Below are 22,766 nucleotides of genomic sequence, written 5' to 3' on the forward strand. Positions count from 1 at the left end.
TGCCTCTGCCTCTCTCCTGATGACCAGGCAGGTAATACCGCGGTATATTCCGTGTAGCGCTTTTTGTGTTTTATACTCACTCCGTTGCTTCTATGGTTTCTCTCTGAGTTGTTTTGGTGCCTTTTTCCCGTCACTGGAGATGGTTGCCCTGGGAGGGACGAAGACCGGCCTTCCGTCAACTCGTGATGAAAGGTCTTTCGATTCGGACGTCTTTTTGACTCCGGCTGTGCACAGACTTCGGCGGCGTTCGGTCGTCCCACGGCGCTCCTCTCCAGGTCTTGGGATCCGGCTCGAAGGACCAAATTTTGTGAGGATGAAGTTTTGATCACCCGCGCTGTTCGTTCACTAGACTCAGAGCAACCACGCAAACAACTGGAGTCCTTTGCAAAGGGGGAGCCGAGCAGCAGTTCAAGCTTCCTCTGTCAACTCCGTTCGTCTGCTGCTCGCTCACCTCTTTTATTGGGGCAAACAGAATGGGTGTCTAAACAGGATCTCGTAATTCATTGTCTTCTGACATCTTTACAAACTTCTCTAATCCTGACCAACAGGATACATCTGAGTGCTGGCTTGATAGTAAGCAGCTTCAGCACTTTTACGACACTCTCATGTTCTTCCTTTCCTATCAACATTCCTCAAACACTCAAAGTCTACATACATTAGCATTTAAAGATAATACTAATAACAACAATAACAATAATCCTTCTCACACCAGAAATCCTTTATATGGGCAAAATAGCATTACAATAGCAAAAAGCTAACTTGACAAGTGCCAGGCTTGTACAGAACAGCTGATGGGGATGTGCATAGTCAGAATGATTAAATATTTTAAACGTGTTCAGCATATCAGGATGACATTGGCCCAAAGTAAATGACAAATGGTGAAACACAGCATACACTATAATAATTTGCGGTTACGCTCAGAGGCTCTTCAAGTCTAACTAATACTATAAATATATCCTGTAAACATTCAAATATGTCACCTCACTGACCAAAATGTTTCAGGATGTTTCTGTGACATCCAGATTTTTTTGATTTTGGCAGATTGGGATCATTGTGCACAAGAATACAGCCTTAGTATCTTTGTATCTTTGTTTTGAAGCAATCTTTCAGAGATAAGTTACATGTTAATAATGTCTGAAATCTCAAGAACAGACACTTAAATTTCTTATTCTACAATTGAGACACTAATGTACGTGTTACATCACCTTGACGGGGTTATTGAAGTAAGCTTGTTTAAAATGTCTGACAGAGTTTAAATAAGGATGTCATCTACGCGGTGCCAGGATGCAAACGCATGTTCCTTTAACATGTTAGCATAGTGACAGCAAACATTAGATCGTGCCTGCAGGTTTGGGAACAACTATCTGCATACAGCTTACCCTCATTGTACATTTTAATAAGGCGCTTTAGGGCCTGGTAGTGTTCACGCAATTTTATAAATGGTAATTTACATGTGTTTGCACTAGCCAGAACACTAAGGTCAGTTACTGAGGGGACCCTGGAGCTCGAGAGGTGAAAGGGTGTTGGAGCTACAAAAGGATTACCAAAAATTACAGCAATTAAGAATTGTTAATTGAATTCATATTTGCTGCCACTATTGTGCTGTTTCTGAATAAAAAGACACAGCTCTGTCATCCTCCGCACAACTGTCCTGCTCCCGCTGGCTCTGCACCACCCCTCAGAGGAGACGCGGTGCTGTGATTGGTTATTATTGGCTGTCAGCTCTACATAAATACCGAGTGGAGCAGAACACCTGTCAGGAGATGACAGGCTTGCTTTACATCTTCCTCTCCGTAAGTATGGTGGAGTATCCGGGAAACATGTGAATCCCAGGTTCAACAATGTCGTCCATCTTGCTCAGGCCGCTCGTAGAGAAAGGTAACGATATTATTACATTATGTCTTCATAATAACTGCATGTATTTATTTTGTAATGTGTGTTTTGATGAGTTTACAGTTTTTTTGAGGGGGGGTATGTAAAGAACTTTGAGTTGCACCTTGTCTTGTTTTTTTCTTTTCCTTCTCAGAGATGTTAAATGCAGCTCTCAGGTGCATAAGTGCTCACATGTTTGATGCACAGTAGTGACTCATTAAGTAAAGTAATGTATGTTGGGAAGACGTGACACCATATACTGTAGTAGCTCCTAATCTGTCTGTTGTTAAAGGCTGACATCAAAAGTTAAATAAAGAAAAAGCTCCATTTGAGTGGCCACATGCACCACCCGCCCCCACCTAAAAGTCCCACGGTCGAATATCTTGTTGGAGTGCCCCTAGTAGTGATTAGGGCAGGCGCTGGCTCCATGCTGTGTGTGTGTTGCTGAACCTGGACCAGATCAACTGCAGCAACCCCAGATCATGGCTGGTACAGTCGGCACGAGGCGTGACCACTGCATCTGCCTCCCTCTTTACCCCGGGGATCCCATCACTCAGGAACTGGGCAAATCTGGACTCATCAGACCATTTGACCTTCCAATGGTCTAGCACAATCTTTGGGTTCCCAGCAACGTGACACCCTTTTCTCTAATGAGTCTCACTGATTAGTGGCCCTGAGTTCTACTGTTGTTTTTCCACAATTTGACTTCAGCAGATATTCAAGTGATCGCCGGCCACATTCGTTCAGGGATCTTATTCCGCCCACATTTCTTCCTCGAAGATGATGGTTCCCAGTTGTTATTCGGGTTTTGGACAGTTCTTAACCCAATTTTAGTAGTTTCTTCAGTCTCCTTATACTGTATGTCTTCTCTGCTTGACGGACGTCAATGAGAAATGAGAAGCTAATCATTGCATCAGGTGAGGTTAAATAACTTGTTACCAGCTGAAAGATCATCTCCCAGGGAGTAATTATCTAATAACAGGCTCCCATGTAGTTGCTCCCATGTAGTAAATCCAACGGAAACCTTTTTGGCCAGACAGTTTATAATGACATGCAGGGTTAATGTATTATGTGTAGAATCCAGCAACAAAAATTATGCAATCACCAGCCACTTTATCAAGTAGTAAAATGTTGGAACCCAGTTTTGCCTTAAGCACTGCCTTAATTCTTCAATTTTTCCAGTCATCTATTGTCAAATTTTAGTGAGTCTATGCAAAATTGTAGCCACACTTTGCTGTTCATAGCTCACATGTGAGGCCTATGGTGTGGTTTTCTGCTTCTTCAAGGTTTGACATATTGTGTGTTCAGAGATGCTATTCTGCATTCTCTGGTTGGTTATTTGAGTTACTGTTGCCTTTCCATAATCTGGAAGCAGTGTTCTTTGACCTCTCACATCAAGATTTATTTATTATTTCAAGATTTTCATCCACACAACTGCTGCTTACTGGATATTTTCCTCCTTTTGGACCATCCCTCAGACCAGCCTGTCGGGCACCAACAACCAGTCACTTCAGTCCCCCTTTATTTCCCTTTTTGGTGCTCTTTTTGAACTTCCGCCAGTTGTCTTGACCACGTCTCCGTGCCTAAATGCAGTGTCCACCATGTGATTGGTGGATTAGCTCTGTGATAACAAGCCACTAAACAGGTCTACTTAATAAAGTGGCCGGTGAGTGTATGTGATCCGGGCGTTAGCATAAAGGTGTGTGAGAAGAATTATTGTTATTGTTGTTATTAGTATTATCTTTAAATGCTATTGTATGTAGATTTTGAGTGTTTGAGGAATGTTGACAGGAAAAGAAGAACATGAGAGTGTTTTGTAAAAGTGCTGAAGCTGCTTCCAACCAAGCCCAGCACCCAGATGTATCCTGTTGGTCAAGATTAGAGAAGTTCGTTAAGATGGGAGAAGATGTCAGAAGACAATGAGTTATGAGATCCTGTTTAGACACCCATTCTGTTTGCACCAATAAAAGAGGTGAGCGAGCAGCAGACGAGCAGAGTTGACAGAGGAAGCTTGAACTGCTGCTCGACTCTCCCTTGCAAGGAACTCCAGTTGTTACTCTGAGTCTGGTGAACGAACAGCGCGGGTGATCAAAACTTCACCCTCACAGGTGGTATCCTGTCCTAAATCCTCCTGTGTGCTTGATTCACATCTTGCATTTGTACATGCACAAACGTTTAAAAAAAAAAGTTTCCCTTTTTTTCAACTTTTCTTCCATTTCTGCAGTGTTGTCACTACAAAAAAAAGGTCAATGTAATCGTTCATGCACGGAGGTTAAATTTGTCCCGAAGCTCTTTGAAGAGTCAGTTGGTTGCTTACTGATGATTTCCTTTTTGATTAAAAAAAAAGGTTTTTTTTCGTGTACTGCAATAAGGTGGTTTATTACAAAAAGAAGGGAGTTCTCATATGATGCAGAATGATTATAATTACTTTATAAAAAGTGTGTTTGGATGAAATGAATGATCTCCTCCTCATTCTCATTCCATTTACAGGCTATTATCGCTTTGTGGTGCTGCTCTTCAACTGTCTGCAGACGTTTGGGTCCTTCTTTTGCTATGACATCCCCAGTGTGTTGCAGGATCAGTTCCAGGGGGTAAGGAAGGGCAGGCAGTAGCCTACAGGCCCTATTGATCAGTATTTATCGATCATTTTACATGATGCTGTCTCTCCTCAGAACCTGACCTGTCCCAATGCAACGGAGGTCAACGGGACAGTCGACTGTGTCCTGGGCATGGGCATGACCCCCCAGCAGTACAATCTGCTTTTTGCTGTCCATTCCTGGGCGTAAGTTCTCGCACGCAGACGCTTCCTTCCTCATAAGAGGATTTGGCGAGTGTCTTACATGTTTTCTGGGTCTTCTCATCAGGAGTGTGGTGGTGACGCTCATGTCTGGGTTCCTGATCGATAAATTCGGAAACTTTTGTAAGTTTGTGGGTGTGTTATTTACAAATCTATGATGCCGATTTGATCATAACTTTGATTTTTTTCCCCACCTCTGCAGTTGGAATATATCTGTTCTCCATTCTGTGTATTTTGGGCTCAGCACTGTTTGCACTGGGTTCCCACTTCAATGGGACTCCCTACCTGCTGCCACTGATGCTCGCAGGCCGACTGATCCTCGGAGCGGGCAGCGGATCTGTAGTTGGTAAGAAAGCAAACACGTTCAAAATCATAAACCAGCGTCGCCTCAGAGGACCTTTTCACTCCATTCTCTGCATCCTACTCAGTTTTGCAGGATCGCATTACAGCTTTCTGGTTCAAAGGCAAGGAGATGGGCATGGCCTTCGGGGTGACCATAGGTTTCTCTCGTTTGGGTTCCGTCCTGAATTTCTTCATCACTCATCATTTTGAACAAACATATGGTCTCCAGTGGATACTCTGGGGCGGTAGGTCTGCCACGGGTCCTGACGGAGTAGAGACACGTGGAGATTCACACACGAGGCTTTGATTTGCAGGTGCTTTGCTGTGTGTTTTTGCCTTTGGAACTGCCCTCATAGTTGGATTCTTGGACCAGATGGGGATCAAGCAGTTGGGTCTTGATAGGATCATCAAAGAGGAGTCTAGCAAAATAGTATGGTTCTCTACTCATGCATATATGTTGTTCGGCACTAAGCTTGATACCAGATGCCATTTAGATTTTTCCACTCCTAAAGGTTACTCTCCCTCTTCCTCTGTAGAGGATTCAGGACGTGAAGCTCCTGCCACTGAGATACTACCTGCTAACTCTCAGCATCACCTTTTTTTACAACATCATTTTACCCCTCGTTGCTGATGCCAGGTATGTCTGTCAACATGTGCCAACTGCTGAACTCTCATGCAGGGAATATCCTAGCTGCTGTCTGGGCTCATGCCACATAGATCACAGACGCTCAGTCAGATTTTCCATGTTATGCACTGCTGTAATTATGACAATCTTCTGTCTCTCCCCCAGTAAGTTTATCCTTGATAAGTTCAGCGGCTACAGTCAGGAGGAGGCAGCCAATGTTGCCGGAACTATTTATATCACTGCACTGGTTTTCACAACTGTTGCAGGTTGTCTCATAGTAAGAATACAGACTTGTTTGCCTTTGTGGATTATTATGAGTGGAGGAGCTCACCTTTGAGCTCTGCCATTGTGCTCGTTCCAGGACTTTGTGGGTCTGCGGGGTATCATTCTGCTGGCCTGCACCATCCTCACGCTGCCCGTGTCAGCCATTTTGGCCTTCACCAACGTCTCTCCTCTCATCTCCACTCTATGGCTGGGACTGACCTACTCTTTTGTTGCTGTGAGTTTGGATCCATTTGAATGTAGCATTGAATTAACTACAAAGAAATGTCGGTTAATGTATGACCATCTTACACCTGCTATTCACGTCCGGGGTCGCAGGGGTAAGAGCTTCAGTAGCGAAACCCAGACGCTCCTCTCCCCAGCCACTTCCAGCGGCTCCTTAAAGGAGTTCCTAGGGTGTTCCTATGTCTGCCCTGGGGTGCTCTCCTGGATGGACATGCCTGGGAGGCATTCTGACAAGATACCCGAACCACATCCACGGTGGCTCTACTTTGGGCTCTTAAGCTATTTGTGTACCTAAAATGGTTTTCATGCTGTGGCATATATCAAAGCCAGCTAGCCCAGCACAAAATATCGTAATATCATCAGTAAATATTTATGGAACTGTAAAAATGAGGGGACACAAGTTGGCTGCCTCGTGCATGTGGTGAGAAAGATTGGTGTGAATTTAACTGAAAAGGTTTTTTCAGCCAGTCCCGCTGTGTGGAGCTGTTTAGGGTGTAGTAACAAGTCTGTGCTTTACTCCAGGTGAGCACGTGGCCATCCATCGCCTTGGTGGTGCCTCGGGCCACTCTGGGAACCGCCATCGGTGTGACAGGGGCCGTGTCCGTGGCTGGAACTGGGATATCTAATCTGATAATCGGATCCATCTTGGGTACCAAAAACGGGTAAATGTACCTTGAAGGGCCAAACTTTCTGTCACACACTCGCTGACGTGCAGTCTTTTATCCAGTAAGGCAAAAATTCCATTGTGGCGTTGGCAGTGGATGATGATCTACTTGTTATTCAACAACATCTGCTGCATCATCACCTCAGTGCTGCTCAACATCTCCGACCACAGACAGGTGAGGCTGCAGACACACTCTGTCCTCTGTTTAATGCATCAGCAGCAGCCATTGTGCTGACGACTCTCCTTCCCCAGGACGGGATCCTGAACAAGACGAGGAAAAGCTCGAAGCAGACGGAGGAAGACGACGACAGAGAGTCACTGAGCCACAAATGGGACGCTCAAGAAATGTCAATCAGATCTCCAATGAAGTGAAATCCTCTCATCCCTGCTCACTCCCTCTGATTCCTCTGATCCCTCTCTTTTTAGAAAAAACAAAACTTGAATAACATAATATTGAATTATATTTTGGCGGATGTGTCCAACTGCTTTAAAAATAATTAAATATAGAAAATTCCAAATAATGGGCTCAATCGCCAGAGAAAGACACGATTGTTGGCTTTAGAACAAAATTATAAACCTATCCGAATGGTTCTTATTCTAATTTATGTGGAAAATTGTGAGGGGGAAAGTTTTTTGAGTTTGCAGTTTTTAATCATCTCTCTAAATTCACCTTTCCCTGTTGCAAGTTAGCATGTTGCGAGCTCATTATCAGCAGTGACCCTGCAGCTTCAAAATACCTGAGGTGACTTAAGTGGGCTTAACATATGTAGCTCAGATAATTGTGAAATGCTGCATATTCTGCATTTAGACAACATACAAAGCAGCAAAAACCATTGAAATATACCACTTAACTCGATGTTAGCACATTTAAATCAGTAGGTGGAGCTCTTTCCATGCTTATTTGCTCATGTCTGGTGAACTCAAATGACAAGAAACACACGTAACATGTTGACTTAGCTGTGTAAACATATTTGCCTTTCATTTGACTGCTGGTATTCAAATGAATGTGGGTGTCATTAATTAACGACTTGGCTCAGTTCCAATGGACACAGTTGGTTTTTTTTGTTGTGAATATTTGAGAAATGTATCTAGCTCTGAAGCACACAATAAAAATAACCTGAAGGGCAACTTGTCTGAATAATTAATCGATAATCAAGCTTTACTTAAAATATCCCTTTAGTGTTATTCAAAATACTAATGTGCCCTGGATAACATACAAAAGGACTATAACAATCAATTTAGTATTTGTAGTCAAAGGATTGGGGAAGAATGCTGAATATTAGGCCATTGCATTCATCTGGTGGACTCTTCAATATTCAAGGTAAAGTTCACAGCTTCGGCTTAAACTGACATTCACTGAGTAAATATAAATGTGGAAAGATTCTTGGTGAATGTCAAGGAATTAAGAGAAGGGCATCTGATACAGACATCCTTGAGCTTACATCCTGTTTACCATGAAGATAAACCCTAAAAATATACTTACTTAATCTTCTTAACGGGTTGTGGTTGGAGTTAGTCCTTTACCTGCCTGCCACACACACACACACACACACACACACACACACACACACACACACACACACACACACACACGGACAGGCACTGGCTCAGTCACAGAGGGCAGTTTGGGAGGGCTGTGACATCTTTATGGTTTCTCACTTGGACTCAACCTGCAGCCTGAGCTGTTGGGCCGAACGTCTCAACGACATCAGCATGTCAAGCCTCCTCAACCTCAACACACTCGGCCGGATCTGCGGCTCCAGCAGTGACATGGTGGTCCTGGAACGTGTCAAGAGGAAGAACTCTGTCAGGCGCATGTCAATAATCGAGGACGGGGAAATTGCAGAGGTTCTCTACCTCATTCCTAAACAGTCCATGATGGAGCAGCTGCCGTTCCTCAACCCCAACGACTACGTTCTGTGTGAGAAGTTGGCCAGTATACCAGCACAGATGTCAGGTAATCAGCAGAAACTTGGAGGAACACAACTCAAGGCTTTGCTTATATTTCATGTTTTGTTGTTGTAAATGTAAGAATTCTATATTATGGACACTGAGTTGTTGTTTGGGTTTTATTTATTTATTTGTTTTTGTATTTTTTTTATTACATAAATATATTAAAAAAACACACACACATTGTTTTCCAAGCTTTAACAGGACAGCATTAAGTAATCCGGCCTCAAACCATCATTTCACATTCATTCATCTGCCTCCAGAATTTGCAGCCATCACAGGTGCTTCAATGTAGCAAAAGGCAAATATTGACTTTATTTGGTGGATAAAGAGAATATCTTTATGTCAGCATTCATTTCACATCATAAATGTATTTCTATGTCGGAGCTGAAATACACAGAATCACAACAGGAGTTTGTGCAACTTACACAATTAAAGAGCTTTGCGAGTTAACAATATTTGCGTATTTAAAATTTATTTATTTTAGTCATGTTACTCTTGCTACATCACACACACACACACACACACACACACACACACACACACACACACACACTCCTGCCCCTCTGTGTTTTGGACCACCCCCATTTCCCCCGTGACCAGCGGTCCAGTAAGTCCAGTCTCCACATTCTCTGCTCGGCAGCGATCGCACACAGACGCATAGACAGCGACTGTCATGAAAGGTAGAAGACTCTCCCTCTCCCTCTCCTCTCTCTCTCTCTCTCTCCCTCTCCCTCCCTCTCTCTCTCTCTCTCTCTCTCTGTGTCTCTCTCTCTGTGAGTGTGTCATGTGTGTTTTAATTTACCTTTGTGTAATTTATGATTTGTGAGCATGTTATTTGTTTAACAGTACAGCTATGGAGGTATCCCAGCACTGGTCTTTTTTTGTCTATATAATATCGTGTAGTGTGTTATAGAACACAGATTCTGTTGTTGCAGTAATTACGGTTGATGATGATAGTCTAAAAACACAGTTCCTAAAGTCGTATCTATCAAGTGTCTCAAACTCGGCCACATTTTGAATATGAAGATTTTAAAAAATAATGTGGTTTCCAAATGAGGAAATGAGCCGTCATATTACAATGTACTCAACAACATGTCAGCATAATTATGCAACCATAGACATAATTTTGCTGTAGGCAAGCTTATATTAAACGTTTTGTAAAACTTGGGCAGGAAGCATATTTGATAAAACTAACAAAAGAGTAGTTCACATCCTCATAATGACACGGAACCTGCAACTGCGACTACGGTAAATTGAAGATGATTAAAGAGGAAAAATACTAGGTTCTCATCCAGACATACACAGGCAGATGTCTGCTATAGACTGCTGGTGTGATTATGCATCCGTCTCAGGTTTCTCTCCACTTGCTCTATGTCTAAATCTATCATTTGCTAATCCATGACACTGTATCAGCATCATGCATGATCAAGAACATGTGGACGACACACACAGTTACCATAACAAAGATGCTTGTGAAGGTGAAGCAATACAAGATGAGCTCCCTTCTTGTGTTGTTTCTCCCTCCATCATCTTAAAGTAAACCTTTACTCTTGTGTAACTGTGTTGGCATGACGATGGTGTTGTGGACGTACGTATATGAGGTGCTCTGGGACAAAGGGCAGTTTTCAGTCTGTGTTGGCAGACTCTGAGATGGATCCTGTTTCCACTGTCAGACTTGGCAAACTTTGTTATAAAGGATAAAGTTGTTCCTTGTCCATCACATTGTTTCATGATGAAGAGGGACTTGTCTACACGTGAGAACTGGTTACTTGTTGGACACTTATGGTCACATCATCTGCTGTGAGCAGGAAAAAATTACAGTTGAATTTCGATTTCTCACACCAGAGGTGGGGTTGAGGCCAAAAAACTGTTCTCTCTTCTGTGTTCACAAGTCTGGGCTGTTCCTGTGTGTGCTGGCACTTAAAGTAGTGTTAGTATAACAGAGAACATGCAGGATTTATTTCCATAAGAGATTGGCTGTTGATTCTGTGCATGAAAATATCATGCAAGTCCACACAGGGAGAGGTGGTGGGGCCATGCGCTGCATTCTTTCCTTTCTCTCCTCTACTAATCACATTCAAGACCTTTCAAGGGTTGATTAGATTGCTCAGGCATCCGCTCCTCCTGCTGGCTGCAGCAGTTAGACGTGAAGGAGAGAACAAATGCGAACAAACAAGGAGAATCGTGACAGTAGAATAATTTGAGAAATCAGTAGTTTGTTTTGTTGTTTTGTTAAAAACTGAGAAGCTGCAAATCTTCTGAAACGGATTTATCAATAAAATAATACACACACGAAGGTATTAGCGTTATAAATAGTTGGTTTGGTTTTCGTTTAGTTTTAAAAAATAATTTCTTTTAAAAATGTAAAGTTTTTTTTACTTTAAAGCCTACAATGTTAGACTTGGTTTGGACTTTCAACCATGAACCAGAGCGAAGAACTGCATAGTTGGGACTTTAAAATTACCAGATCAACCAGTTACAATTACCAGACCATCCAGTTACACTTTCTATATTTTGCACAGAGTCGGTTGACCAGGTATTGCTCTGCTTCAGCATCTATTTGTTGCCACTCCAGCAGCTTGGGGGCATTAACACCAGTATGTTGGCTAAGTAAATTACATGAAGAATCATTTTCGACAATTTGCAGGATAAGTTTAAGGTCATAGGCAACAATAAGTGCCAATGTCTGTAGAATAATTGATTGTGTAAATAGCAAATGTTAATTAAGTTGCTCTTCAAGGCAATTACTAAATCAAAAACCTACAGGTTGCCATTGTCATACACATTAAAGTGGTTTTTATGCGTTATAAGCTGGTAATTACAGTGTTTTTGTCATGGCAGTGTTGCACACGCAGGATGGCTGCCTTCAGAGTCCTTCATCAGGGAGACGGATGGTCCATTGCTTCAGATGTGGGGAACCCTGCAGAGGACAGGTGCTGCGAGTCCAGGCCAACCACTTCCATGTGAAGTGTTTTACCTGCAAAGGTCAGTAGAGGAGCGGCATCCTGCAAAGATGCTCAGAGGAAAACATCTCACCAGAAAAGCTTGATGAGCAGCAGAATAGGGTAGTATCTGCTGGCCCATGAGAACAAGGCAGCATTTTCAGCACACAGCTAACATTTAGCCTTAAAATTGCTTATTTTCAGCATTAAAATCACTAGCAATCTATCCCTGCCATCTATTCCATCTAAATCAACTTATTCCATGTACAATGGGCGGTTGTGAAAACCTCCCAGCTTGTCCGGCATTCAGTGGACCTGCTGGCCGAAAAACAGATTTCCTCAGCAGGCCATTGTCCCCGTTAATTGAAAGTGACGAGCTTCTCGTGCTTTTGCCTTTTCATCACATTGCGATGCTGTTCAGAGCTCAGAAGGAACAAAGAGACTCTCAGAGCAGTAAACCCTGCAGCATTTTAACTGAGAGAACGCTGGTCTGAAGCGGCAAGAGCATCAGAATTCTCTCATAATTCTCTGCATACAGGCTTTAATGAGGTAATTAAAACATTTGTACAACAGGGGACACAATAAACTCTTGTTTACCATGTTGTGTGACATTAGTTCAGTGCTTGATAATGAGAATATTTAAATGCTGTCTTCATTGTTTGTGAATAGCAGGTTATACTTGGAGTGTCTATCCTTGGCTTGTGTTGTGACATGTTTAGAAGCAGCGTAAGAATCAAGGTATCATATGTCTCTCGTCAAATACACATCCTCCCTGACATTTAACGGGCATCACTCGCGCTTAAATGCCTGACACCATTTTGTCGAACAAATAAGAGCTGGAAGGCATTCACCACCTCAACAGCTGTGTTTGCTAACCAGCTAGTTATTAAATGGGGGATATAAAGTTGATAGCAATGACATTCTTCATCGCTGCAAACTACTCAGCTGACTTTGACAGTGCAGTTATTCAGAAATGATGAACGTTTATTATTCAGTTGATCCTGTTGGAACATGTTTTTGCGTGTGTGCAGTTTGTGGCTGCGACATGGCTCAGAGCGGCTTCTTTATGAGGAACGGTGAATATCTGTGCCCCCTGGACTTCCAGAGGCTTCACGGCACGCTCTGCAACAATTGCCGGGAATTTGTGGAGGGTGAGGTGGTGACGGTCCTGGGGAAGACCTACCATCCTGCCTGCTTCGTCTGCACCGTTTGCAAGTAAGTTTAAAGTCCCCCAGTCTAGTTATGTTTTTGACATCATTGATGGTCTTGAAATGCAAATTCCCCAAAAAATCTACAAAGAAAGGTATATAGAGATAAAGATATAGGAGCTCACCAAATTCAAGAGCATATCGATCCCCCTCTGGTGATATGCTGTCACAAAAGAGTTGGTTAACTTTACAGTTAATTAATCATAGTTGTTGAATTAATGAGTGATTGTTCACCTTCAGTTTATGGTCCATCTAAAACTCACGGAGCAATACCTAACAGTGCCCAGAAAACTTGGAAAGATTGAGGGTGAGAACTAGCTCTTCCTCTGCTTCACAGAAGTGTCTATCCCATTTAAATAAGCCTACCTAAATCACTCAAGTGTTTTGAAGATTTTAGTCAGGCATTAACAAAGGAGGCAAAGCTCCAGATGTTGGTAGCAGCCAGGACTCAAACCCATATCATTCAAAGCTATGCAGAGAACACATTGATGAAAAGGAGTATTTTACAAATATGTCATAATGGATGACGCTGTTCTGTTTCTTCAGACAGTCCTTTACTGCTGGGGAGTTTGTAACCTTTAGTGGCAAAGACTTCTTCTGCCAGCACTGTTTTCAACCGCTGTCTCCGACTCAGCTCCGCTATCCCAACAGTAAGTGCAGCATGAATTGAGTGAGGTGATTCAATTAAGTGCTCATATCAGAAATATCCAATCGCTGAGTTTAAAAGTAGATCAAAGACTTTCCCATACAAACATAATCAGACAGGATTATGTCCTGAACTTTGTCCGTCTCTGGCTCATGTACCAGCCAGGGTGTTCAGTTCATCCTGTCGTTCAAGGGCAGAGCTACACCTGTTGGCCTCGGCAAATACAAAGGTTACAGTTATGTGTGTAAGGATGCTAAAAAAAGATTCCTAAATTCTCTTCATCCTCACAATAAGACTAAGTAGGAAAAGTCACCCTAGTGTGAACTGTAGATGGGAGAGGATCCAACCTTAAAAAGCTTTTGGTTTTCTGTGAACTTCAGGAAACAGCTAAGCTCTTCATGTGTGTGTGTGTGTGTGTGTGTGTGTGTGTGTGTGTGTGTGTGTGTGTGTAGATTGCTCTGGCTGTGGCAGAGACATCAAGAACGGCCAAGCTCTTTTGGCCCTCGGAGGTCAGTGGCACCTTGGCTGCTTCAAGTGTAAGATCTGCCACAAAGTGTTGTGCGGAGAATACATCACCAGGTAAATACGCATTCGCACTTCCACCTTTGAACTACAGCTTACACAGAAATAAGACCTGACCTCCTCTGTCCTTCAGGGATGGCATTCCCTACTGTGAGAGGGACTACCAGAATAAGTTTGGGATTCAATGTGCAGCTTGTCAGAAGTTTATAACTGGAAAAGTTCTAGAGGTGAGCAGCCAGCACCAGCCAGTACTCAGTTATCATTTGATTAAAGGTGCCACATCACTTCATTTGTCTGTCTGGGCTGCACAACTTAGATAATGTTAAGAGGTAATTCAAAGTAATGATCAATCCTTGTTGTAACAGATTAACTGCAGATTGCATCTGTCTCTGTATGTGCTACACAGGCGGGGGCCAAACATTATCACCCCACCTGTGCAAAATGCAGCCAATGTGGCAAACTGTTTACAGAAGGGGACGAAATGTACCTGCAAGGTATGTGAGCACGTTTGTGCCCAGAGGATTTACCCCCATGTCCAGGGTAATTAACTGTCCCTGCTTGTCCACACAGGTTCTTCCGTTTGGCACCCTCACTGCAGGAACAGCAGCGGAACTGAGGACGGCTACAGGGTAGGACATTCCTGTGTCACATAACAAGGAGATGATCGAAAAAGTCAACCGTGGAGTAGCACATCGAGAGCGTTTGAATAGCTGGCTCCATTTAACTATTTGTAAATATGCTCGACTGCAGGCATATGTTTACAGATTGTAATTAGATAATGACAACTTTAGAATATCCAGCTGCTGCATTTACGATATAAAATGATGTAAATATTTGTGTCTGTCACTGTCCTGAGCGGGTGTTTATTGCCTAAACCCTTTTTTTCCTGCAGGCCAGGAGGCCGAAAACGCCCTGCCTTGATTACTTTTTCCCCTCTCATGAACTGAAGGTTAATATTGCGTGCAGGCCTGCTGTGTGCAGCTGAAGTTTTCCCCTGAATAAACAGACTGTGGTCTTTTTAGATTAACCGCATTAACATCATATAAGTCTTTTTTTGTTCAATTGATTAAATATTGCAACTTTTAAAACTGTTTCCTTTTGTAGCCTTTCAGCGTTGTTTACGGCATGACTGGCTTTGCTGTCTTGACTGCATGTCAGAAGTTATTGACAATAGATATTTCGAGGCTCCCGCCACATGTCATAAAAACCTCAGTTAAAAACAAAGATCTAAGGGGGTCTAAGAGAAACCTTGTCATGGTTCAGCACTGAGAACCCAACTAACAGCAAGTCTGTGTCTTTCTCAGAGCATCAGATCCTCATCTGAGAGCTCCTGCTCCAGACCAGGCTCATGCACTCCAGGCAGCCCCAGTCGAACCATCTCTGTAAGTTCCTCCAGCGGCGTCTGCTCATCATGGTGTTCCATCTGTCGTGGGCTGATTTACTTTTGATTTATCCCTTATTTATGCAGGGGAGTCGCACGGACAAAATGTCTGTCCTGCAAGATGATTCTTTTGCCAGTAAAATAGATGCAAGCATTAAAGAACCATAGGAACTATAGGAAAAGTCAAAAGAGTCTTAGAATAAAAACATTATTCCTTTATTTTGTTATGTATCTTCTTTACCTTGACTCATCGGAAATAGTTTTAATTTGTTTGTGTGGCAAAGGCACAGGATTTCAATTGTGGTTGAAGATCATTTTTATAATATCTGATATACTCCAGATGTTGATGCATCAACCACACATTGAACAGGAGTCTAGATTTATTTAATTTAACAAGTTAAATGCGTTGGCAATTTAGATTGCATTTGATCTCAAAAACAACCTGGTGCTTTCATTGTCCTTAATGGTCAATTGTGTGGAATAGAAACTCTACCCCCACATAACCAAATGATGTTGTGAAGCAGAAGGACTCTTATAAACTCTGAAATGTACCAAAATCAGACTGCTGTGGTGTTGTGGGGTTAGGGTCTAGTTCCTCCATGCAGTGATGTATTAAGCAACCTTTGACCTGACCCATTCTGTCCTCCCTCCTCTGTTTCCTCATCTCCCACTCCCCACCCATCTCCTCCCTGTCTTGGTCCCAGGCAAAAGTAGATAATGAGATCATTGATTACCGAGACTTAGCCGCAATTCCCAGAGTCAAGGCTATATTTGACATAGAGCATCCTGATATGATATCTTATGAGAATGTGAACGCCAGCTCCTCTACTATGGAGAAGAGACGCAACAGGCAAGACAGTCAAAGCGTTGTCAAGGTAACCTAACCAAATGCTCCATTCAGACTATGACTGACATTGAAAATGGACACTCATTTTGGACATGCACAAATGTCATGGCACCATCACAAAAATCAATATTGCGCATTGACAAAGAAAACACTATTTATTTTTGATATCATAATAAACAATATGCGGCAGAGTACTCCTGCACCAATTTAGGATGAGGAAGTACGAAAAGATTTTATTTTTTGGGTCAGATTTTGCTTACGATTCCCAGTTGGGCAATGTCTGCACCAATCTGAACCAGTTAGGGACAGTCTGCAAGATTAGATAGCATGTGGTGTGTTTGGGGGTGAAGGGTCAACCCTAAAATTAGGTGAGGGATGCAGACTCAGTCTGAAATCAGTCACAGTCAACCAAACTTTGTAGTGTGATCTGATGACCGACCCAACTGCAAACACGCCCCACTAAACAGCCACATATTGGTGCGAAACACCAGTCTTTCACAACTCCTGGACTTTTCTAAACCTGTCAGGACCATCAAAGTTGTGTAGTGAGTTCCCAACTTTACAGCAATTCGTCACAAACTGTGTTTTCTTTATTATCCGCCTTTATCTAAATTCCAACACCAACTCCAATTTCCTGTGTGTTGTTCAAATTACGACCCCCCCACCCACCCACCCACCCACTCCCACACACACACTGGTGTTGTAGCATGTGACATTCCAGTGAGTGGCATCATTTTGATTAGTGACGCCGTACTGACGGACCTGTTAACTGTGATCATTTTTTAAGGTATTTTCTCTGTGTCTTTCCCATTTAGTCACCAGGGGCTGTATCTGAAACCACGGAGGTGAATATTCCACTGAATCCCTGTAGATTAGACTGAGCATTTGCTTGCTGGCAAAGTTAAAGGATTTCTTGCACATTTTTCCACGTCTTTGGTCTCGCTCTGGAAGGAGAGCTTTGATGAGAGGAAGAGCATCCCAAAATCGACAAGCCATGGCTCCCTCGGCATTAATGCAATATACAGTCGCCATAGCTACACCCCTTCTCTGTCCAGATCACCGCAGCACTTCCACCGACCAGGTGAGAGGAGAGCAAAGGAATTTGAGTTGTTTTTTTTGCTCACCTGTGCCCTGTTTCACCACCTTCTCCTGTCTCCTTCAATTCCTGCTGTGGGATCATGAGCAGGGTTGATGTTCTCTGCGTCTTTATCCTCTCAAAACAAAGACAGCAGTCCCTCTTCCCCTTTATGTAACACTTTTCTCCCTCACAACCAAGGTAAGGACCCTCACCCCCTCTCACCCTTATTCCCTCTCCTGCTTTTGTTGCTCTTCTTTGTCAACTAACTTTGCACCCTGACTGCCCTGATGGTGGCGCTTCAGTTGTCTTTGAATGATTAAACACAATCATTTATTAAAATACTACAGGCATTAAAGTCTTTAAATCCCATTATCTTATAGTTTTTATCACTTATTCTTTGCATTTTTTGAGCAATTACTATGCTTTGCTTTTGGTTGGATCTTTAATAAATTCTGCTTGGTTTGTGCAAACTAGGTCATTTTGTCACACACACACACACACACGCTGTATTGATGTATTTGATTGTGTGACCGGATTATTTTTAGCTGTGCTTTATTTTAGTATAACTATTTTGAATAAAGATGCATTTCTGCATTTTCTATCTGCAGATGACGGGTTCAACATGTACAGGAAGCCCCCGATTTATAAACAGCAAGGTACCACACAAAATATTCACTTTTATTTGGATTTTTAAAATAAAATACCAGTGAATTGTCATTATCTTTCTGTTATTGATGTTTGTAAAGTTGCATTTAAGACTGATTCATGATTCAAACACTGAGCATGCAGACTTCAGATGAGGAGGATTACCAAAAAAAAGTGTCAGTAGAGAATAAAAATGCTATTTTAAGAGCTTGAAAGCAAATTTTGCTCAGTAAGACAGTTTAGGCACAGAGCCACGTCTGGCTGTAAATGGCCTCACTAATCTGTCTGCTGTTTCACTTTCACTTAGATCCAAATTCCTCCACCTCCCAAACCACCTCTTTGCCTGGATATGGGCACAACAGCCTTACTTTGGTAAATTGTCCGACAGCAACTTCTGTTTTCTCTCAGTCTTGCTTATATGATGGAAGCACACTTTTGCACATAGATTCCATTTGGTTTCTCTGTTTGTATTAGGTCAGATGAATTAACAATCACAATAGAATTGAGTCAATTCCATGTTGTATTTTGTGTTTTTTTTTTCATTCAGCCACGATCAGCTGATTTCTCCCGGTACAGTGGAGACACATTCAGAGGTAAGTGGGTCTTTATCAGCCAAGTGTCACAGGATGAACTCATGAATAATTCTTTGGAAATGATTCATTTGCCTTTCTTCTCTCCTGCCTTCAGACTATAAGGTATGTGAACATTACCTTACTTGTAAAGTATTTTGAATGCACAGATTTGAACTGCCTAACCCTGCTGTGTCTCCTTACAGCCCACCCATGATGGTTCTTTAGCAGGAATGGGCAGAGGCGTGTCCATGCCTAATTTGTTTGAACCCAATGCAAGTATTATTTGGTCATTTTTGTAAACAGCACTGAACTGGGGTATCTCCATTTCTGACTATGTGAGATTTAAATGTAAAAGAACTAAAATTGTTTCTTTTGAAGATATTCCATCTACCTACCTCATCTCATATCTCTGCTGTAGATAAATGGGCTAAAAGGTTATGTTTGAGTGAACCCTTTATCTCGACTTTTCTATCTTATATCCAGATTTATCCATATGAGATGCTAATGGTGGCTAACAGGGGACGAGTGAAACTTCCCAGAAATGTTGACAGGACACGACTGGAGGTAAGGCAAAGGCATTTTTTTTCTAACGTGACTGCTCTTGGAGGACTGATCACAGTCATTGCTGTTATTAACTTTTAAGGAGAACCTGTTGTTTGAGTAAAACATGAAAACAGATTGTTTTAGCATGGACAGTAACCGCTGTCTTGCTTTTCTCTACAGCGTCACCTGTCTCCTGATTCCTTCTTTGATGTATTTGGCATGACGATTCAAGAGTTTGACAAACTTCCACTCTGGAAGAGGAATGACATGAAAAAGAAGGCAAATCTCTTTTAAGCCTGCATTAGTGCTATTTTGACGCCTAATTATTATACAATTCATGTCCTCTCCTAGTAAGTGAATCTGTTTTTCGTGTGATAAAAGTTGTGGAAATATAATCCTGTTTCAGTTTGTGTTTACATCGTATCAAATAAGAACCTGAGAAATCATTTCGATTTCTCAGAAATAATCACTTTATTTCATACTTCTTAACCTTTGCAGGAATTGCAGCAAAATGTTCTTTAAGCGTCTCATTGGATATTATGTTGAAGAGAAAATACCTGAAAGTACTTGAAAATAGGAGGGAACCTATGGAAGCAACAAAACAGACAATGTTGGGAATCCAAAACATATTCAAATTACTGTGTAAAGTCATAGTTAAAATGCAAAAGCTCTATTTTAGAATGCATGAGAATGTTGAAGGAAGGTTTTAGGCCATGTTTATGACACATAATGGTCACATTAATGTTCTCCAAAATTTGTAATGATATTCTGCTGTTTGACCACATTTTGCACAAGCAAACCCTAAAAGTTAGTGTCAAAACTGAACTTTTCTGTTTAATTTATGTTTATGCCTGTCTCAAACTGCCTGAAACATCATGAATAAAACCGTCAGAAAGTCTGAAAGTCTCTGAAAGTAGTTTCCTTATTTTTATTTTCTACATTTTTCTCCTGAGGATGGCGCTGAAGCAAAGAGTGGAAGTTGAATATTTTGCAAGTGCTTACTTTTCACTAAACTCCCACAAACAAACACAATACACACACACGCACGCACACACACACACAGACGCACACACACACACACATACATACATACATACATACATACATACATACATGTTGCAACTACAATCTGAGATCTACCAATATTTTAACAAATGTAGTCTATACAGAACACGATTTGTATCAGACGAATGTATCATGAAACTGTCAGATTTCACAAAAAATGTATTATTTTATATATGATCCGCAGCTAATTACCAAAGGCCGGAGGATCGGTGTTGCTCCACTGAGCAGCACCTTAAATTGTCAATAAAACACGTGATTGCAACTCTCTTAAACGTATCCTCACCTAGCCATAACTCACTTCAAGTGACTCACACGTATTTTCATCTCGAAAGAAAAACTGAACAGTACTGAGTCATTTATCACCATCAGATGGTGCTCTTAAGCCTGGAATCAAAATGGTTTACGCCTTTAACAAACACAGGTTTTTTTAAGCAAATGCCTGAATCATAAGAGTTCTACAGAAACCAAAGGTGGCTTAAATTATATTAAGGAACAAAAATCTTCAATTAATTTTCTTATTCAGAGAAATAACTGAGAATGCACTGTGGTTTATGGCATTTTATATGGTGATGAACATGATCATCGAATTGAAGTTGAAGGCTCATCGTGAGCTTGTTGGTTTAAACGAAATTTGACAAAAATAAACATGTAGGCTATAAAACCCCAAAATCTTCTAAAAACAATATTTTTGCAAGCTCCTCCCCACCCCAACAATGTATTATTATTATTATGGGTTTTTTAATCTCGAACGGAAAATATTATTTCAGGCGTGTGTTAACTGAAGTTACTTCTGTCGTAGGCTCTTTAAAGCCCACCTAGCATGAGGGAGAGCGGCGGAATTTATAGGGCGCTTTCCATTGGACAGTTAAAGGAACAGGCCGAGCTCGCGAGCACATTTCTAAAGCTGATTGGTCGACCTTGCTGCCAGTCAACATTCCACTCTCTCTTGAGCACCGCCCCTTCTCTCCACTGGCTGGACTCACGGCCCAAGTGAGGATTTTCACGAAAACATCCACCGCAGTCTGCGTACCAGGGACGGGTGCAACGACGAAAGCGAGCCGACCATATGGACCCGACGGCGTGACTTACGAACAAATGGCGTTTTTGGAACCGGGCAACGGAATTTTCTTCCCTGAATGGAAACGTCTGAAGCGTGAAAGCCGGTGAAAGAGCAATGAGCGCGGTGTCACTTGTTAGATAGGGAGAGGGGGGCCAAAGTGGACTCCCTCCCTCGGTAGGAAACGTTCCGCTCGATGGAAGCTAACAGGACCTTTGCAGTGAGCTCGAAGCCCGGAGTGACACCTGTGATACGTAGACACGTCGTTGGGGGACGTAATTAAGGGGAAGACCGGCGCACCTGCCTCCTTATTGGGGGAGTTATTTGACAACTTTTAGCAAGGTTACGCACTAAAAAGTTAGCAGGTCAACGTTAGCGGCCAGAGGCGACCCCTTGCGCAAGGTAACTATGGTAGAGATCACTTAACGGGAGGTTATTCAGGTACCGAGCGCGTACGAATCAACTGTTGCCTGTTCAATGGACTTTCACGCATCTTTTTTTCTAACGGGTTTGTTCTAGAAAGTTGACCTATTATACTTCTCCATCAGCTGTTTGACTACCAAGCCGTCGGTGTGCCAGAAGGGAACCGCTTCGCTTTACAAACAGGGACTTTTTGTGCATTTTCCTCTCATCTTTTTTCCCCCGTGTGCGCTGTCAACATGTCATTCAAAGACAACCCCTGTCGAAAATTTCAAGCTAACATATTCAACAAAAGTAAATGCCAGAACTGCTTCAAGCCAAGAGAATCACATCTGCTGAACGACGAGGACCTAAACCAGGTGAATAAATGCGCTTTACACTGACTGAATGTGGCTCGGATGATGGATTTTGAGTTGGCCTGTGAAGTGCAAAAGGCTTGGTAAATTAATTACAGTAGTTTTTTTTGCCCCAGGTCTCACATTGGCCTTAATTCACGCAGCTGTTTGTTGTCTTTTGTCTGAAAATTACCCTCTTCTTGCATGTTTTACATGAAAATGGAAGCGCTGTCACTGGTATTTGGGCTTTTCCAGTAATGTACAAGTTCCAAATGAAGATGTTCCACTATTGTGGTCTGTGTTGTTCCTGGTTTGTGTTGTGACTGGACGGATCAGGTCACACAGAGCCCTTTTTTTGCCTTTTTTCTGGTGGCGAATGATTTGAAAGACTGTATGGACTGGATTTAACGCTCCCTCACTTGTCTTCATTATAGCAGAACTGGTTCAGTTCCCATGGTACCAACAGGCATATCATCTGCTGGTACCGTGATAAGCGACTTCTGTTGGAATGGAAATGAGGAAATTCTCTGGGGAATTTCTCCCCCCACCTCTCGTGCTTTGATGACCATGCAAAGTCAAAGGTTATCTTCTGCTGTCAGACTCTGAATAGGCCGGTCACAGCGTTCAAGTTTCCACATCTCTCAGAACGTAAAGGGTTTCTTTTTGCAAACGCACCAAATCATTTGTGAGTGAGGGTGGGGAGGCTGTAGTGAAATAAACACTAAACTCAAGTGACTCCATTAAA

The 22,766-nt window shown here is 42.2% G+C and overlaps 3 protein-coding genes across 15 annotated transcripts in view; all 3 read left to right on the plus strand.

The window, feature by feature from the left end:
• The first annotated feature begins 264 nt into the window (after window positions 1–264).
• Window positions 265–7,927, plus strand: LOC130519246 (major facilitator superfamily domain-containing protein 1-like). Its single transcript, XM_057022898.1, has 12 exons — window positions 265–4,463; window positions 4,545–4,654; window positions 4,737–4,792; window positions 4,872–5,015; window positions 5,098–5,256; window positions 5,326–5,441; window positions 5,548–5,648; window positions 5,802–5,913; window positions 5,998–6,135; window positions 6,666–6,805; window positions 6,871–6,982; window positions 7,060–7,927. The coding sequence occupies exons 1-12, from the start codon at window positions 4,326–4,328 to the stop codon at window positions 7,177–7,179; spliced, it is 1,446 nt and encodes a 481-aa protein (XP_056878878.1). The 5' UTR covers window positions 265–4,325; the 3' UTR covers window positions 7,180–7,927.
• Window positions 7,928–8,412: 485 nt separating this feature from the next.
• Window positions 8,413–20,050, plus strand: LOC130533531 (actin-binding LIM protein 1-like). Of its 7 annotated transcripts, none has more exons than XR_008952610.1 (21): window positions 8,413–8,764; window positions 11,602–11,745; window positions 12,734–12,917; window positions 13,457–13,560; window positions 14,009–14,135; window positions 14,212–14,305; window positions 14,485–14,572; window positions 14,649–14,707; window positions 14,971–15,027; window positions 15,383–15,460; window positions 16,164–16,334; window positions 17,122–17,151; window positions 17,258–17,387; window positions 17,493–17,582; window positions 17,993–18,040; window positions 18,337–18,401; window positions 18,577–18,630; window positions 18,805–18,873; window positions 19,085–19,165; window positions 19,325–19,494; window positions 19,605–20,050. XR_008952610.1 is itself a non-coding variant. In XM_057047034.1 (20 exons), the coding sequence occupies exons 1-20, from the start codon at window positions 8,455–8,457 to the stop codon at window positions 19,436–19,438; spliced, it is 2,097 nt and encodes a 698-aa protein (XP_056903014.1). In that variant the 5' UTR covers window positions 8,414–8,454; the 3' UTR covers window positions 19,439–20,050. The 7 variants fall into 7 exon arrangements, 5 of the variants coding, with proteins under 5 accessions (XP_056903014.1, XP_056903039.1, XP_056903029.1 ...); XR_008952606.1 differs by having other exon boundaries at window positions 8,414–8,764; window positions 19,643–20,050; XM_057047034.1 differs by having other exon boundaries at window positions 8,414–8,764; window positions 19,325–20,050.
• A 1,128-nt stretch (window positions 20,051–21,178) lies between these two features.
• Window positions 21,179–22,766, plus strand: part of si:ch73-103b11.2 (protein outspread) — a 39,048-nt gene continuing 37,460 nt past the window's right edge. For 6 of the 7 annotated variants that reach the window (XM_057047778.1, XM_057047787.1, XM_057047808.1 and 3 more), the window contains exon 1: window positions 21,180–22,045. In XM_057047778.1, the coding sequence (XP_056903758.1) occupies window positions 21,926–22,045 (120 nt within the window). In that variant the 5' untranslated portion in view covers window positions 21,180–21,925. Of the gene's footprint in view, window positions 22,046–22,766 lie in introns of all 7 variants that reach the window. The other variant, XR_008952743.1, reaches the window with a different exon arrangement.

Source organism: Takifugu flavidus, chromosome 1 (genome assembly GCF_003711565.1).
Source record: "Takifugu flavidus isolate HTHZ2018 chromosome 1, ASM371156v2, whole genome shotgun sequence".
NCBI lineage: Eukaryota > Metazoa > Chordata > Actinopteri > Tetraodontiformes > Tetraodontidae > Takifugu > Takifugu flavidus.